At 42.9% G+C, this 17,764-nt stretch overlaps 2 protein-coding genes across 5 annotated transcripts in view; both read right to left on the reverse strand.

The window, feature by feature from the left end:
* Positions 1-991: 991 nt before the first annotated feature.
* Positions 992-9,054, reverse strand: ap3m2 (adaptor related protein complex 3 subunit mu 2). Its single transcript, XM_056377077.1, has 9 exons — positions 8,941-9,054; positions 6,752-7,044; positions 6,476-6,647; positions 5,934-6,071; positions 5,721-5,806; positions 5,021-5,154; positions 4,572-4,779; positions 4,210-4,354; positions 992-3,229 (listed from the first exon to the last, which is right to left on the reverse strand). Exons 2-9 carry the CDS (start codon positions 7,022-7,024, stop codon positions 3,129-3,131), a joined length of 1,257 nt encoding a protein of 418 aa, XP_056233052.1. The 5' UTR covers positions 7,025-7,044; positions 8,941-9,054; the 3' UTR covers positions 992-3,128.
* A 2,933-nt stretch (positions 9,055-11,987) lies between these two features.
* The window catches only part of kat6a (K(lysine) acetyltransferase 6A), a 31,588-nt gene continuing 25,811 nt past the window's right edge, over positions 11,988-17,764 (reverse strand). For all 4 annotated transcript variants that reach the window (XM_056375651.1, XM_056375649.1, XM_056375647.1 and 1 more), the window contains exon 17: positions 11,988-17,695. In XM_056375651.1, the coding sequence (XP_056231626.1) occupies positions 14,304-17,695 (3,392 nt within the window). In that variant the 3' untranslated portion in view covers positions 11,988-14,303. The remainder of the gene's footprint in view (positions 17,696-17,764) is intronic.

Consider the following 17,764-nt stretch of genomic DNA (forward strand, 5'->3'; position numbering starts at 1 on the left):
GTGGGTTTTAAACCAGATGTTGTGACGTCATTAAGGGGCTGAGGATCAGGACTTTTTAAGGTCTGAAGCCCTTCTATCACCCTCCTGGACATATTTGGCTTGTTCTGTTCACATGAGCAGCAGCGGCCCCAGCTGACAGAGTTTAGGTGTCTCAGCTGCTGAACATCAGTCTCAAGATCCAGACCATCCTCAGCTGGTGGTGATGTAAGATATAAAACTTAATAATTACTCTATCTAACAAAAGGTTGGCTGTGCACACTCCATAATAGCTACATCTGCTTAATTACAACATAGATTATTTAATATTCATATAATGGTGTGTGAGTTTCTTGGAAAAGCTGAAGTGGATGACATAATTTGGTATCAGAATATTCATAAGCAGTCCGCCTTCCAAGTTGGCACATAACAATATCTTGTCAATCATCAGCTTTTTCTCCAAAATTCCTGCATATTAGCAGCTTTGGAAGTTATACTGGTAAATACAATTGGATGCAGGAACTCCCAGGAGTCTATGCATAATAACATTTGCTGCTGGTTCAGCTTAGAACTGCACCTTCTGAAGTTTGCTGCATATAAAGTCAAAAGAGCCAGAGTGAAATAGAAACAACCTCTGTGGTTTCACTCACAACATGGACTGTTTTATAATGCTGTGTAAAATCAAAATTTTCAGATGGAGGTGACCACAACGTCACCTAACCGATGCTTGTATCCTACTGTGCATCTGTTTGTGGTTCTTTGACATGAGAATATTTGTTTCATCTGCAGTGAAGCATCTCACCATCACTCCATGTAATAAAGTACTAATAAATGACATATCAAGATATACACATGAATACATTCACCTATGTGTAAAAACACTACAAAATAAAAATTAAAAGCTATAATGAATCAAAAATGTATCTTCAACATCTATTTAAACATTGAAATTAACAGAAGTAATAATTTCCAAAGGATCCTTTAACAGGAAACACAAACAAATTATAATCAGTGCTATAACACATCAAATCTTTATTTTTACACCAGTATAACACTCCATTGGAGGCTGTTTTAACAAACACACAAACAAAAGTCCATAAACACAAAATGCAAACCTTCAACATTACTTCTGAGTTACCGGGTACATAGTTTCATATATTCTTTTCATTTTGAGCTGTTCACACCACACTGTGTTTGCAACCATGCACCTCTATGCCTGTGAAATAAGAGGTGTGAATATGATGTCAAGACCCAGAGGCATGTACATATCACACCAACTCTCGTACTGGTTTAACCAGATCAGCCCAGTTGGCATGGTGATATTCACAAGTTACATGTTGTACAGTTTCTCTGACTGTAAGTGTTGTGATGCACTGAGAAAATTCTTGGATAATTTGGATCTCAGCGTCAAATTGACAGGGTCAAAAATCATTTTCATGTTTCTATATGTTGAAACCCATCCTGTTCGGCCATGATATGATATTAATATTAAATAACAAGCTTCTGTAGGGTTAAAGCTTTAATGGATTTAATGACAGAATGCAGGAATGGGAAGCATTGAACACAAAATATTACTTAAACAAATCCTTTGGTTTGTTTAATAAATAATAATTTAAGTTGAATAAAACATGCGAACATGTATGTATATGAAATCGTCATGGTAATAAATAGCTTGAACGGCTTCAGTCACTCTACATCCATCTCGCTTGCATTAAAATGAAATGTTTGTACCAGCAGATGTGAAAGTGCGTGATTGAGGACGGTTCCAGTATCATATTCTCATACATCAGTGTGTTGACTCCAGTGCTGCCGACATAAATCATCGAATTATTGCAACAAGGATACCAGGAGCACAAGAACAGAACAAACAGTAAAAAGATGAATGCTGGAGAAGGAAGTAGACGGGAGTATGAGAATTATATTTCATTTTCACTAGGAGTTCACGATGGGGAGCCTTTGGAACACAGATTATCATTAAAGCAGTTCTGTCCTATAAGATTTACAAGAAAAAAAGGGGGCAATTTATTTAACATTCTATTTAATAATAGTCAGACACAACTTTATCCAGACAAACATGACAGACAATGAAATACTTTGTGGAAAAAAGGAGGACAGATCACTTTTAAAGCTGAGGCTACGTCCACACTACTACATTTTTGTTTTAAAACGGCGTTTTAAATGAATATGATCTCCATCCAGACGACCGTTTTAGCTCCGTATCAGAAATAATCTCCATGCTATCACACCTGACAACACATATCTCATGACCATTCACGCACACCGGGCATGCACGTGCCGGTGTAAACAGGAAGCAGATCGTCTACTCTGCAGTTGCGCAGTTGCAGAAAATACTATGAACGAGGAACAGCAAAGACAGTTGTAGCATTATAAAATGCAGAATTTAACTGCACAACCGCTGCTAGCAAAGACAACAAGGTCAGTGATGCTTGTAATGTGTTATCCATGGTGCATTTACCACTGGTAGTTGTAACCATTGAGACCCAAACAGGGAGCAACCATGGGTGTCTTCGTCACCGTTTCCAAAGGTCTCCGTTTCTATCCGTCTACACTACAATGCAAAGTGTTTCCAAAAGTCTCCATTTTTGTATTTTCAAAAACTCCAGAGTAGTGTGGACATCAGGTGTAAATGTAGCAAAAATTATGCGTTTTAAAACCAAAATGTAGTAGTTTGGATGTAACGTCATACAGTACTGAAACAGTACAGCATCAGATTGTGGCCTGTTGTTTATTTGTTTGTTAGAGCTTGAACTTTATGTCTGAACTTGATGGAGCCTGAATTGACATAAACTAGCAAACTGCTTGGGTTTGATTTGGGCTCAGGATTAAAATTATCAGTGAAAATGGTGTTAAATCAGGAGTAATATAACTTGGTTCAGGTTGGGTAGAGATGGAAATGATTTATTGGTTCAAACTCTGCAGATTCACTCAAAGCTGTAACCTGTCGACTGGACGTTTGATGCTTTTAACTCAACAGAGAAATGGTCCATTTTCAACTGCTACAAGGAGCCTCCAGTTTGTGTAGGTAAATCCTGAAATGCATATACATAGGGAATGTACCAACTCCCCTTCCCCCATCACATCACCCTTCAGTCTCATTGTGGTTTGGTCCAGTAGTCAGAGAACAGTAGTCTTTATGTCCGGACCTGGAACTTGCCAGCCTTTGTCATGTACTTGATGCCTTTGAAAGGTTTATACTTCTCACCATACATGTCCAGTCGGTTCACCTTTAGCCCTGTTGGAGGACACAGTTACCATTAATTTATCAATACTCTAAAAATGATCAACCATCATAACTGTCCAGCATGAATGTTTGAGGATGTTGGGTGGCTCAGAGTGAGCATGCTGACGAATTTATGGATCTTCCAGAGAGATTTCTCAGCTCTGATCACAACTTAGCCCCAGTTCGTGCCTCTCATATGTTACCATTACATTCCTGTCAGCACAAAGCATCTGATTTTCTCAACAGGTATATGCCTGGTGAAACTTGAAAAACCCAGATGGTCGCTTAACTCTTACAGCTGTTCTGAAGACACTTCCAGAATCATTAAAGACTCTTTTAACTACCTAGATGAAAAAAAGGTTCCCAAGTTTCGCCTCTTTTATGTAATCCAAACAAAGATGGTAGCAGGGGATGATATATGTTTGTGCTCAATTTGTATAAAGTGAACCAACATTTCAGCTTTTACAATACATAATTTCATGCTACCTGGATTAGGAAATACATTTACAATTTGAGAGAGAGGCTGTCATGTAGCAGATGTAATATTTTGTCCTAGAGGATTCTGGGCTTTCCAAAACTAGAAAATATCTTAAAACCTGCTTACAGAGTACTCTCTGATATCATGTGTCAGAGAGGATGGGGTGTATTTACTGCATTTGGCACCATCTAGTGGCCATTATGTCACTGTGTTCAGAGAATGGGACAGTCAGGTGCTTATCAGCTGAGCAGGATATGTGACGAAAACCTCTTGTGTTAGTGAAATCTAATTATTCTCAATGTTACTGAGAGTAAAAGCAGTGAAAAATAATGACATTCATTAGTTAATGACAGAATGTGTGAGAGTTTAGCAGGAAGGTAAATAAGGTGCTGTTTAACTTTGACGGAGAATCAAATGAAAAAACAATGAAAAACTATTCCTACAAAATTCATACAGAGACACAATCACGACTGTATGTGGATAGGCTGTTAAGATGGTGTGTGTGCGTGTTTACCTGAGATGGCCATCTGCTGGATCTTGAATTGGATGTTGATGGTGGGGTTCTCGTCAGGTTTGGAGGCCCCCGCCTGCAGGCTCATGGTACCTTTCAGACTGGGAAGCTTCTGTGGGTTGATCTTACCAACATCCCATGTCAACAACTGGACAAAACAAAAGATATCAAGATGAAGTAAGATGAAGTCACTCCTTTTCCTACACAACGATAACGAAGAATGAAAGCAAATAGTGGCATCTTTGTTTTTGGTGTAATTTAAGACTTTTTGAGACTTTGAGACCTGGCCTCCAGCCACGTTCATGTACATGTACATTCCCCTACTTTAGGTGTATTAACAGCCTTGGACACAATTTTACAAGTACCTTTGTGACTGGGTCAAAGGTGTATGTTCCCTGGGAGGGGTTGAGGTTGGCGTTGAGGACTCCCCGGGGCAGCTGGCTGCTCACTAACACCGACTCCACAGCCTTGCCCATGGTCTGTTTGGGGCCAAGGGTCAAGTCAAAACGTCCCTGGGAGCTTCCCTCACGGAAGGTGATGTTGTGCTTGACGTAAACTGGGATCGCCACCAGGCTAAAGAAGAAGCAGGCCAACAAACAACAGGTGCCAGAGTCACATGAGCCAGTGGAAAAATATGTTTTGATGGTTGTCTTCTAATGTGAGTGCACCACTTGACAGAAAATCCTTCATACAGAACAGTATATTGGCAACTATTAGATAAATAACACATGGATAACATGCTGAATTAGTTAGAGGGGTGTTTCAGTTTTATGTGTCTTTGCCATAATGTGTCATAAAAAGACAAAACACTGACTTCTGAGAGCTGACGTGGTAGGAGAGCAACCGGAAGTTTCCATCAGGGGGAATGAAGGAGAGGATCCGCTCGGCTTCCCAGCGCTTGAACCGAACACACGGGTGGAAACTGACATCGTCCAGCAGCCGAGGATTCTGGGAGAAGGAGACCGATATCATTGGGTGGCAAGTAAAACAAAATATGTTTACCTGTAGCTGTTTAAGTCATTTTGGCTTTAACAACAACTTGATAGAAAAAAAATATTGTTTTCAAATATACTTCAAGTGATACATAGTGATATATGAGCTGAGGGTGAAAAGCATTTTAATCAGGTCTTTTATATATATATATATATATATATATACATACATACATACATACATACATACATATATATATATATATATATATATATATATATATACATATATATATATACATATATATGTATAACATTTATGTGGGCTCCAAAGACATGGCTTCTGCTGTTGAACTCAATGTTTTGCATTTCTCAGTTCTCATAAACCTGAAGCACTTTCTTTAATAATTCACAGATGCAGGGACTAAGCTGAGGCAGAGCACCAGCTGGTCTCTGTGACAGCTGAACTCTGTGTTATATACTCATGTATTTACTTCTTTCTATATTGGTCTGATAGTGTAAATCCACTAAGAGCTAACTTGTTGAATCCACAAGAGGTTTAAAAAAGAGTTGTGAAGTCACCATAAACGATAGGGTGAGGTCAGGCATTCCTGTCAGTTTTACACAGGCATCAATAACTCCCTGGATTTCTGCCGTAATGGTGGAGCCTGAGGAGAAAACAACAAAGTATAACATTGCTTTACAGACAAGGACTTGACTAAAACTCATTCTAAAGGTCGACATTGTTATTTGTGGAGTAAGATGTATGTCTATGTAATAAGTGCAGAGCCATACCTGATTTATCAATGATAGCATCGATCTCCTCCACCACATCAAAATAAGCTTCGTTGTTGGTGTATTTCACCCCGGTGCGTCGCCATGGCACCACTGACAGCTGGCCTGTGGGGAGCTGTTCACCCACGTTGGTGCTGCCTGGAAAACAGTGTTCACAGAAATCTCATGTTATATTGTTTTATAACAATATAATGATGACTGACACAGACTCTTCAGGTTAATAATGATGTACAGTGGGGTCCAAAACTCTCCCATTCAAGTAAAAGTTTTTTCCAAGCGGCAACCTCTGGGGCTGAAAAAAGAAGTTAACATGGGAAGTGCCAAAAACTGTAGTTCCTTATATAACTCACTCGTTTAAATTTTTATTAAGGCTTGAAGTTCTGCATAACTGAGGGCGTGGCAGGTATCAGGTGGGTCAGCGTATGTTCACCACAAACCGACATGCCAACACGTTGTATCTCACATCTGCATTTTGATCTAAACATTGGGAGTGTCTGACTCATTTTGCTACGGACTGTGGTTAACATGTAAATGGATTGTACCTGTGATGGTGTTGACCATTGTGCGGAGGATGGTGGGGGGCTTAATGAGTTCTTTGAGGATGTTCGACTCTGTGGCCAGTGGAAAGCCATTGTCCAGCATCTCCTCCAGTAGTTCATAGACCACTACCACATTGTCCTTGATGGCAGCTTCTGTACACACTCCGAAATAGTCCTGAGATCACAGAAAACAGTTAGGATATCGGTATTTAAAGTCAGATATCAGTCATTAACTAAACTATCAGTGGATTGAAAACAAAAAAACAAGTGAGCAAGAACCTGGAATGTGTCGACAACTCTGTGCAGAAACTCAATGACGAAGAGCGGCGGCACCTCGCTCTGGATGACTGCCACAAAGTAGATGCGATGCCTGAGCACACTGATAAGGTAGTGGTGCGGTGTGGGGATCACTGGTGGGACGTTCTCCGGCTCAGTGGCACGCTCCTGCGCCTCAAAGAAGTAGTCGCACACTGAACGGCTGACCACGCTCTTCCAGTGCTTCTCCAGGAAAATATCCCCTGAGGCGTTTACTAGGAACAGGCTGTGGATCATTTTGGCTGGAGGCTGAGAGGCTAATGATATAAAAGAGAAAACCAAAGCATTTAAAATAGGAAAAGGTTGAGCAGTTTCTTTTTTTTTAAAGTATATTTTTTTGGGCTTTTTATGCCTTTATTTGATAGCATAGTGGAGAGAGACAGGAAACGGGGAGGCAGAGAGGGGGAAAGACACGCAGCGAAAGGCCGTCCGACGCGGGACCCGAACTGGGGCCAACTGCAGCGAGGACCGCAGCCTCTACACACGGGGCGCCCGCCCAGACCACCACGCCACACGACGCCCCAGGTTGAGCAGTTTCAGTGAACTCTAAGAATAATGCGACACATAAATAAAGGTCACTGGTTTATACTTATTGTATTCAATGAGTGATGCAATATTATAAAGTCCACATAATACAAAATATTGAGTCATGTTGAAATGACAAATTGCCTATTATATGACCTGCTGCTACAATTATTATAATTATTATTTCTATTATAATCATCGTCATTATTATTACTGTTGCTGTTACTGTCACTATTATCATCACCATTGTCACTGTCAGTATTATCATGTCTCTCTCTCTCTCTGCCCACTCTGAGTCTGGCTCTGCTCGAGGTTTCTGCTGCTTAAAAGGAAGCTTTTTCTTGCCACCTGTTGCCAAGTGCTTGCTCATGGTGGGTCTCTCATGGTCTCTGTAATCAATGTCTGTATGTACGGTCTAGACCTGCTCTGTTTGAAAAGTGCCTTGAGACAACTTCTGCTGTGATTTGGGCTATGAAAATGGACTTGACTTGACTTGACTGTAACCTTCTTTAACACAATGTGTTGAAAGGATTACAGTATCACATATAAAGAATTTAACTTATGCTTAGGTATTTTATTACATATATGCAAAAGATTTGTATGGAGTTATAGAGTTATTTAGTCATTTCAGTGAGATTGAACATTTAAATAATAAAGTCTTTGAACAGGAACAATAAAAAAGAAAGAAAGAAGAAGGGAAGTAAGAAAAACAACTGAAAAGACAGCCCTTCCTCCTCTCACATGACACATTTCAGCAAGTTTTATGCTCTGGACAAAGCACAGACACTGGTCATACAATGTGCTTCCTTCAGCAGCAGAGAATACTGTTGGTCTGTGTGTCAATGTAACTACACAATGTAACACAAGATCAGTACACTCTTGTTTTTTAATGTGTTGAATAACAAATCATGTTTTCACATTTTTGCATCCATAAGCGGAGTCCGTATTCCATACTACTACTAGCTACTAATAGACAGCCATATATATATATATATATATATATATATATATATGTATATATATATATATATAATTTACATTGTAACTTTATTAGCTAAACTCACAGAGTACACAAACTTTCTTCACAGCACCGCACGAATGAATGGCTCACTAACTCCTATAATTGAAGTGTAATGGGTCAATTTAAAAGTGTCAACAATAAATTTGTAATTCTGTAAGTGGAGTTTTTTTCACCGCTCTCTCAGGCAAAAAGGGCAACAGCCAAGTGAACAGGGTTTTATTTAATTCAATAGTATTACGTGTTCGTAAGTAAACTGATGGTGGCTGAGGAAATATGACACCGGAATATTCATTAAATATGCGACAAAGATATCAAGTTCAGACTGGATATAACTCAACGCTACAAAAACCTGAACAAAGTGCAGCCACATGTAATTATAACCGTTATGACATTTAACTGTAATTAGTTGTCTGTCGCACAGTGGTTGAAGGCCTCCATCTCCACACAAGATGCTACATCAGTCCCTCCTCCTGCTTCAGTCTCATGACAGAGGAAAAGCTCCGTCACCCGGTACAGAGGATAGAAATACATCAAAATAACCACGCTGCTCTGGCTGAAAATTGACCATTTACTGCTCAAGCCATTCATAAATTGTAACCCGACTTACCGAAGACAATTTCTTAATGTTCTCGTCTCGCCTTTCACCTTCTTTTCTTCCCAATGAAAGATCAAGCTGCCGTCGTTGCTTCCCGTTTGGTGGAGCAGATCCTGATGCGTGAAGCATAGCGGAATACAGCGAACCAATCAGAAGCCGAGTAGACTCTAAAACCCCGCCTACTTAATAGGATCATTGGTCAATAATACGGAAGCTGAAGACTTGTGACTTGGCTGTGATTGGACCGTGGAGGAAAAGCTACAGTAAATACCAGTAAAGCTACCCGCTGATTGGCTCCAAGATGGAGCTGGTCTGACATTTTGTTTCAGTATCAGATTTCATCTTGTGGAGTCTCTCTCCATTCAATTTAACAGAGACAGGTGCACGAGGGAATACTGCAGAGTTTAGAGTCTAAGATGCTTTTTCAGTCAGCCTGCAACATACACTTCATTATATTTATTATTCTGTTATGCAAATAGAAAAAATACTTTTGTATTTTACCACAACACAAAGTGAAATTGTAAATGAAGAGATGAAAATTGGACAGAATAAATTCTGACATCCATAAAGAGAATGCTGATGACTGGGTGATACTTATTTATGCATAATAAAATGAAAGATCAAGATCAATTCATGTCATCGAGATGACAAATAAATACACAGTGCATAAATGTGAGATACACAGGACCCTATTAACCTTCTAAACCGTTTCCCTGTTGAAACAAAGTTATAATATTTCAAATATACAGTAATGTACACACCACTGTTATTTAAGTGCCCTATGTGGAATATATTGAATCTACTATTTATGGGAACACATTCCAAATGGAAAACTGACATTTAACACTTTTATCCTCTTTACCACAATCTGTTGTGTTATAACCTTTGATCATGTCTCACCTGATATGATTCAAAAGCAGCAAAGCAGCATTAACTAGTAGAAACGCTGCACAGAGTACATGGAGGAATGAGAACTAGGTGCACAGTGAATAAATTGTATTCATGTCTGAGAGTTCACAGTCATATTCAGTTCTACTTACTTTACAGGTGCAGCCCACACCCTGAAGACAAAGTTTACACACACATGCAAACAATGAACACATGAGGAATTGTACACACAAAATCGTCAATCAAAACCTCATAGTAGTGCTGTTTGTCTTAGAGCCTAAGTGCCGTTTAACAGAGGAGACTACACTCAGATGAAAAAATAAGTTTAATAAAGTTTATTAATTATTTTATGCATTCTACGTATTATTTTTTCTTTAATCTTATCTATGTCTTTTTTTTTTTTTTAAATGTCATTATCATTCAATTTATTTCATCATTATTATTATCATCTTATCATTGGTGGGTTTTATTTTCCATCTCATTCATATTATTTTCCATACATCAATTTTTTTTTTTAAGATTTTTTTGTTTATTTTATGTCTTTTTCATGTGAAGTAAGTCATTTCTTTGTTGTAGCACTTTGAGCTGCATTTCTTGTATGAAAGATGCTATACAAATAAAGTTTCTTCTTATTATTATTATTATCATTAAGAGCTGAGATAACTTCTGTTATGAGTCAGCGCTATATTGTATTGAAGACATCAGAGATAATTTATCCATCTGTTATGATCATAAGGAACAAGCTGAATCTCTGCTGACTGGTGGTGATTGTGAAAACAAAGAATGAAACAAAGATGTCATTTCTACATGCACTCAAGCAGTCAGCACTCACCCCCTGCAAATCCTCATTCTCTGTGGACAAAGATAAAAGCAGCAGCAAAGTTATAATATTACATGTTTTCACTGATATTACGCTTGCAGGTATCTCTCTTATTCAGCAGTACTAAAAGTTATTATAAACAAAAATTGTAATATGTCAGTGTAAGCCACTGACTGGTGATTATGCTACGTTTGGAAACCAAACATGTTCTGAGGTTTACATTATGTGGGTCTGACAAATGTGATTCCTGTGGGGTTAGACTTACATGTATTACTTTGTCATTCACCACTCAGGAAAATTCAGAGGAATATAACTTATTCATTATAATATAAATAAAAGATTTATAATCTATGTATGTGAAATTTGTTGAAGATAGAAGTGGGTGAGGAGATGATGTTTTCACATCAAGGCTTTTTGATATGACATGTTTGTGTTTTACAGGGACATCTAGTGGCCACAAGTGGTCAAAGCAATTCCATAAGTGACTGAACTAATGCCAGGAGTCCATCATCAGTATTGGCTTACTACTATGAGGTAAAAATGATCACTTAATTCCCAGTAGTGTGAAGTTTTAAGAAACTTAGTTTTAAATTTCTTAAATCGAAAGCTGGTCTCTCTTTTCATCTATTTGCTACATGAAATGAAAATCATATATGAAAATAAACACCCTAATCCCTGCCATAACCAGAGCTCAGGTAGAAGCCATGTCAGCATGATTTAGAACAAAGCATTTTTCATATGAATTCTGACTACCTACAAAAATTTCAACTGGAACAAGAATGTGGAAAAGAGTATTTAAAGAGAAAAAGAATTTTCTCAGTCTTATTATTTCACTATTTCATTTCTAAGTTGGAAAAGTTTTAGCAGTTTTTTGCAGAGATTTACCATCACTGTCATGTCTGGTGAAGTTCCCATATTGTATAAAGGTAGATTTCCATGTTCCTTTTTGATTATAAACCACCATCCAACCTTGTAGGATTTGGTTTCTGTGAGTGTTTACCTGAAATCTGCTATATTTTTATTCGATCACTCAGAAAACAGTGAGCCAATCAGAAGAGAGGCTCAGAGCTTCCTCTCATCTGATTTGCTCACTGACCTGTTGTTTCTAGAGCTCCAGAGAGAAGCCTGAGAAAGGAGATGTAAAACTACACTGAGATGGTTTTTGGTTCTTAAAAACACAAACATCTTCTTATGGATCAACACTTTAAACAAAACACTGTAAAAGGGTAAAATATGGGACTATTCCAAATTCAAATTTGTAGGTTTATAGAAGAGATTTGGATTATCTGTGACAACAACAATTCAAACGAACTGAATCAGATGAATATATAAAAAGCTCAAGGGAAACATGAATGGCTCAACATAATTTATTTTCATTTTATGTTAAAATGTACAGAGTTCTTTGAAAGTACTTGCTAAGAAAGAAAAAAAAACGAATAAATGGAAATACATACAGGGACAGAGTAGAGAGTCGAGGCTGCTGGGCGCAAATCAACCTTCACTGTGTGCCCAGCTGTCACTCCTCTCTTTATTTTGCGCCATCTCTTAGCATACAACGCAACATGTACAATTACAAAGGATACAAAAAGGGAAGCGATATAAACAGACAGAAATATACTGAGCTCATTTTTACATGCCTCTTAAATGTAAGGAAGTCATCCTATACACACACAAGAAGTAAAAAAAAGAAAAGAATGCCAAGTGACCTTTAGATATTTGTAGTCCTTTTGTTTAAAATAGCATTAATATACTACACAAAGATAGAAAAACTCTAGAGATGAGATGGAATGGAGAGGTTAAAGGCATCTTAAAGTCACTAAAAGTGAGTGGTAATTTTTTTAAATTTTGAATTTCTTAGTAATTATTACCCAAGAGGCGAGCTAAAAAATATGTATTGTTTTTTTTTCCTGAAACAGAAGTGAAAAAAATGACAGTACCAATATCAATGTCAGAATTTCCTTTTATATTATAGAAAAAACATTTTCTCTACAATAGGTTTTCTAAAGTCAAAAAGAGTCAGCTTGTGTCATAAAAGAAAGCTGCCCAGTCTGATAAAATTCAGAAAGAAACAAAACAAAACATAAGTACAGAACGGAACAATACACACAAAGTATGCACTGTCAGGTCTGTAAGAAAATGAAAACTCCTCTTTTGACTTTGAATACTGGTACATGGAGCAACAAGGTCAACCGTTTAACCCCTGCCAGTTGAACGCCATAGCCAACAGGACCTCAAACACTTACTCACTTCCGACCCTGCTTTCATATGAGTGTGCCTCTACGTGAGGGCCAAACCATGCGCTAGATCAGGCATTCAGGCACACCTTTTACAAAGGCTAACCGTCTACTGCCATATTTCCAGCCAATGGGAGTGCAGAGTTTTGCAGAAACAAAAAGAAAAAAGAAAAAAAACCAAAACAAAACAGTTTTAACAGAATACACCATTCAAAAGCAGACTCCTTGACCTCTTTGGGTCACTAACACTTAAGGAGGGGAAGTCAGCTATAGTTAACTGACTTTCTTTGAGGCAGTTAAATGGAAATCCCACCATTTGTTCTGCATTCCCTAAACTGCTAAAAAAGGCTGACATTGTACACCGTCTGTCAGTGGAGTGTGGAACAGCTGAATGTTTCCTGAGCCAGCCACCTATTGGCAAAAGCTAGCCAGTGTGTGTGTTTGTGTGTTTGTGTGTGCACGCTGGATATTGGGAAGTACCAGAATATTTACATCTAAACGTGTCAGAGAGGCGGCAAACTGGAAAATAACGCTACTTGTTTCATTTATGGACATATAATAGACAGTAATGCGCTCGTCTCTTCTGTGTCTTTGCTGTGTTTTTGGTACGACACCGTCCATCTGGGAAGACAGAGACTCTGGAAACAGCTCGACACCTCAAACACCGGAGGCCCCGCTCCTATGCTTTTCTGGAACCAGTTGAAAAGCTGTCTGACCAAGTGACCACAGAGATGTTTGGGTATTTCTGAGAGAGCAAGAGGGTGTATCACTTTTTCAGAATGCCACACATATAAAGACCAAAGCATATAAGAGGTCGGACTGCACACAAGTATTTCAAAAAACAATCAACAAAAACAACAACAACAAAAATAAGATTCAACATTATGTAACAAAACAAAACAAGAGTCCGCCTAATATGTTTCACTGTCTCTTTTTTCAAGGTAAGGCTTCCTATATCAATTAAAAGATTGTGTGCATGGTTGAATATATTCAGTTTTCATTTGCAGTCTGACAAAGCAAGGTACTCCTGTACTGTCTTTCTCTTGTGTATCTTTCTCGTTGTTCTTGTCCTCCCCTTCTCTCCTCCTGCAAATGAGGAGGAGGAGACTCCTGCTGGGTCTGTGTGAAACCACATTGGAGGACTGTGTAGGCCTGGCCTGAAGCACCATGGTCCATATACACAGCCCCCACCCTGAATCCTACCAACTTGCTCCCATACACAGCCAGCTGGGAGGAGAGGGGACACGAGCCCAAATAAAAAGGGACAAAATGACAACTAGAAAAACAGGAACCCCAAAGACCCTCTCTGTCTCCATCACCTACACTCCCTGGTGCCGGCCGAGGCACTGAGAGGGTGAACAGGGGTAATGGACATTTAGAGTACAGCGAGTATCAGCTCTAGCCTCATGTCTCCTTGCTCAGTTCTCGGCTGCTCATCTGCTCATGTACGGCGACTGTTTTGGGACACCGGCATAGCTGTGATGGGAGGGGCCGGTGTACATCATGTTGCCGTGGTGATTGGGCTGCATAGGCTGCTGTGGGTAACCCTGCCCTCCCATCATGCCCATCTGCATCTGCATGGGGTACTGAGCTGGCTGATTCATGTAAGGGGGATTGCCGTGGTAACCGCTGTTCATCATGGGCTGGGGCATTCGGTAGCCGGCTGACATGGCATTGAGGGGCGTCATGTTCATGGAATTGTACGGTGCCGGCGTGGGCATGAGGTTTGGCATCATACCGCGCTGCACGGCCAGGGTGCGCGGTGCACCCTGCATGGTCACGGCCCCTGAGCTGCGGCCGTAGAGCTGCTGCTGGTGTGGGGCCGGGGCCAGCTGCTGAGTGGCTTTGGACCGGATGGAGATATGGCCTTTGACTGTCGCCATCTGGCCCTGGAGCCTCTGTGTGTGCGGCGGGGGTCCCAGGCCAATGTTGGTGGTGGGCATGTTGCACTGCAGCTGCAGGGATCCTAGGTTCATGGAGCCAGAGCTCAGGTTAGGAGGTGGGGTCATAGTGGGCTGGCCCTGAGGGAGGGGAGCGTGGGGTGAGGGGGCCAGCCCGGGATTGGAGAGAGAGACACTGGTGGCATAGGAGGTGACAGAGGCTGAGTGAGAGTAGGGCATGGCATGTGGGTCCATGATGGTGTTGGTGAGCTGTTGGAGTTTGGCCAGGCTGAATGTGGCAGAGGGCTGGGGGTAGCCCCCTGTGCCAAAATCCTGACCCATGCGCTCATAGATGGTCCGGCCCCCTCCTCCACCTCCACTCTCTGGGATCTCCATGATCATTGGTGTGGAGGCAAAACCATTGCCCATGCTACACTGGGACAGGGCTTGCTGTTGCTGCTGCGGTGGCGGTGGTGGTGCTGAGGGTGGAGGCTGAGGGTTGGGGGCTTGCTGCTGGGGGGGCTGCTGAGGAACCTTTTTTTGGGACTGCTGCTGTTGCTGCTGCTGGTTGGTGCTGGGGGGTCTTTCAATCACACCACAGCTCTGAGGAGACTTAATGCCACAGCTGGGGGTGTTGGACGGTGGTGGGGGCGGCGGGGGCTGGGGCACACCGCTGCCTACATTACTGGCACCTGGCCCACTGTTGGGCCCTGGTCCTGTCTGCTGAATGAGACTGCAGCTGCCCATCGCTAGCTGGGACCCTCCGGTTCCTGTGGAAGATGTGAGGCTGGGGGCTGGCACGAAGGAGCAGCTGTTGGACTGTGAGGAGGACGGGGTGGCTGAGCTGGAGGAAGAGGAGGCTGATGACGAGGACGCTGTGGAAGCTCCTGCAACTACAGCAGCTGACATTCCCCCTCCGTTCCCCCCGTTCCCTGTTCCGTTGCCCCCTCCGCCCATGGTGGAGTCATAGCTGCTGGGGTTGTCGTAGTTCTCCGTCGTGCTCTCTATGCTGCCCAGGTCACTGAAGCCGCTGTCCACCACCTGCTGCGAGTGGTCTGACACAGATGGTACGTCCATCATGGGCGACGTCTCCATGTTCTGCTGGGAGGGGGCAGACAGAGAACTGGGATGCTCCGGTGTGATCTGGGTGTACCCCGCTCCAGCACCGCCACCATTGCCCCCTGCTCCAGGGGGGCCAGGCGTCCCTCCCCTCTGCCCTGCTGACGTTGTGTCCATGATTCCTGAGGGCAACCCTGGACTGTTGACCGAGCGCACCGATTGACTTGGTAGGGGCGGCACTGGAGGATTGGGGAGGGGGCTGCTGTGCTGGGAAGCCCCACACTCCTCCACTAAGGCCAGCGCCTCCTCCTCTGCCTCCCCAGTGTGGCTGTAACTCTGCAGGGTCCGGCAGGCAGCTAGGGTCTCCTCACAGTCCTGGTAAGCCCCGTGGTGCGGCTGGGGTTCAGTCTCTTCATCCTGGGCTTCCCCCTGTGTCAGGGACTGAACGGCCTGCATAGTCTCCAGGTCCAGCTCATTGGAGTGGTGATGGGGGTGGTGTGGGTGGTGGTGGCTCAGCTCCTCTTTGAAGTCAGAATGCTGGTGAGGGTGGGAGTGTGGATGTGTGTGCTGGGGTTCCATCAACAGCGTGACGTCCTTGTCATCCGGGTGCAGAGGCTGGAGCTCCATGGGCTCTGGGGGAACAGACATGGCTGTAACAGTTTCCACTGCGGCGGCTGCAGCAGCAGACTCCTCCTGCTCTCTGCGCCGTCTCTCCTCCTGCTGCGCATCGGCAGAGGAGGGCCGACATTTGGCCTCCTGCACCTCCTCCTCAGCCTCCTCCTCCTCCTCTTCTTCCTCCTCCTGCTTGCTGACATAGTCCCGGGCCACGCTGTTCTCCATGTCTAAAAAAGCCTCTCCGCCTTGGGGTTCTTCTTTCACTGGAGGAGAGCTCGCACGGGAGGCAGGCTCCTCCTCCTCGTCTTCATCGTCATCTTCATCTTCAGAGTCCTGACTTTTTCTCTTCTTGCTGCTGTTGTTGCTGCTGCTGCTCTTGTCTTCTAAGTGTCCGTCACCTTCATCGTCTGCATCATGGTCTTCGCTGCGCCTGCTTCCTGAACCTGGCGTGACCGCTGTTCTCCTGTTGATACTGCCGCCTCCGCTGCCCATACTGCCACAGTCCTCTTCCTCCCTCTCATCATCATCATCGTCATCTTCCCTATCACCCATGTCTGTGTCCTGAGGCCGGGACTGCGGGGCCCGTGGCCCTGAGGTGCAAGAGGAGGATGAAGGGGAAAGCAGGGGACGGGACGGTGGACGGCTGGGTTTGTCCTCCTCCCAGGCTCTTTCAGTTTCCTCCTCCTCATCCTCTTCCTCTTCCTCCTCTGGCTCAGAGGTGGGAGGTGGTTTGGGGGCAGGCTGTGGTGGCTGGCACAGAGCGCGGTTCTTGGGCGGTCTCCCTCGCCTCTTGGGCACCTTCTGTTCAACAGGCTTCGGGAGATAATCATCTTCTTCGTCAGAGTCTTTCAGTTTGCTGTCCCTGTCAGTGTTGGTTCTGCAGACTCGCTTGCTGTTACGATCATCTTTCTGGAGCAGCTGAGGGTCTTTGTCCAGCTGCTGCTCCAACAGCCTTTGTCTCTCCTGCTCCTGCCTCTCTGCCTCCTCCTGGGCCCGCTGCAGGTACCAGCTGCGGGGCTTGCGGCCAGGCTTCATCTTGATTTTGGGGGGTGGAGGATCCCCACCCTGGGCCTGACTGTCTGTAGCCATTCGCTGGCCGAGCCCACTGCTAGGTGGTTTACCAGGTCCCCGTTTCTTCCAGTGCAGTGGTTTACGGCTCTTTCCTTTGGGCCAGCCTTTCTTCTTCTTAACTGGGACCTCAGGGTTGGCTGCGAGGGTCTTTGATGGAGTTGCTGGCAGAGCAGCCACAGGCTTCAGCACAGGCGTTAGCTCTGAGAGGAGGTAAAAGATAAGTGTTAGATAAAAACACACACACACACATGGGCATAAATAACCAATAA

Source organism: Seriola aureovittata, chromosome 5 (genome assembly GCF_021018895.1).
Source record: "Seriola aureovittata isolate HTS-2021-v1 ecotype China chromosome 5, ASM2101889v1, whole genome shotgun sequence".
Lineage (NCBI taxonomy): Eukaryota > Metazoa > Chordata > Actinopteri > Carangiformes > Carangidae > Seriola > Seriola aureovittata.

Excerpts from the sequence above, each read along its gene's own strand:
- ap3m2 (XM_056377077.1), bottom strand. The coding sequence starts at position 7,024 with ATGATCCACAGCCTGTTCCTAGTAAACGCCTCAGGGGATATTTTCCTG. Across the intron at positions 6,648-6,751 it reads GAGTTGTCGACACATTCCAG|GACTATTTCGGAGTGTGTAC; the intron begins GTTCTTGCTCAC and ends CTGTGATCTCAG. Across the intron at positions 4,780-5,020 it reads TACCACGTCAGCTCTCAGAA|CCTGGTGGCGATCCCAGTTT; the intron begins GTCAGTGTTTTG and ends CTTCTTCTTTAG.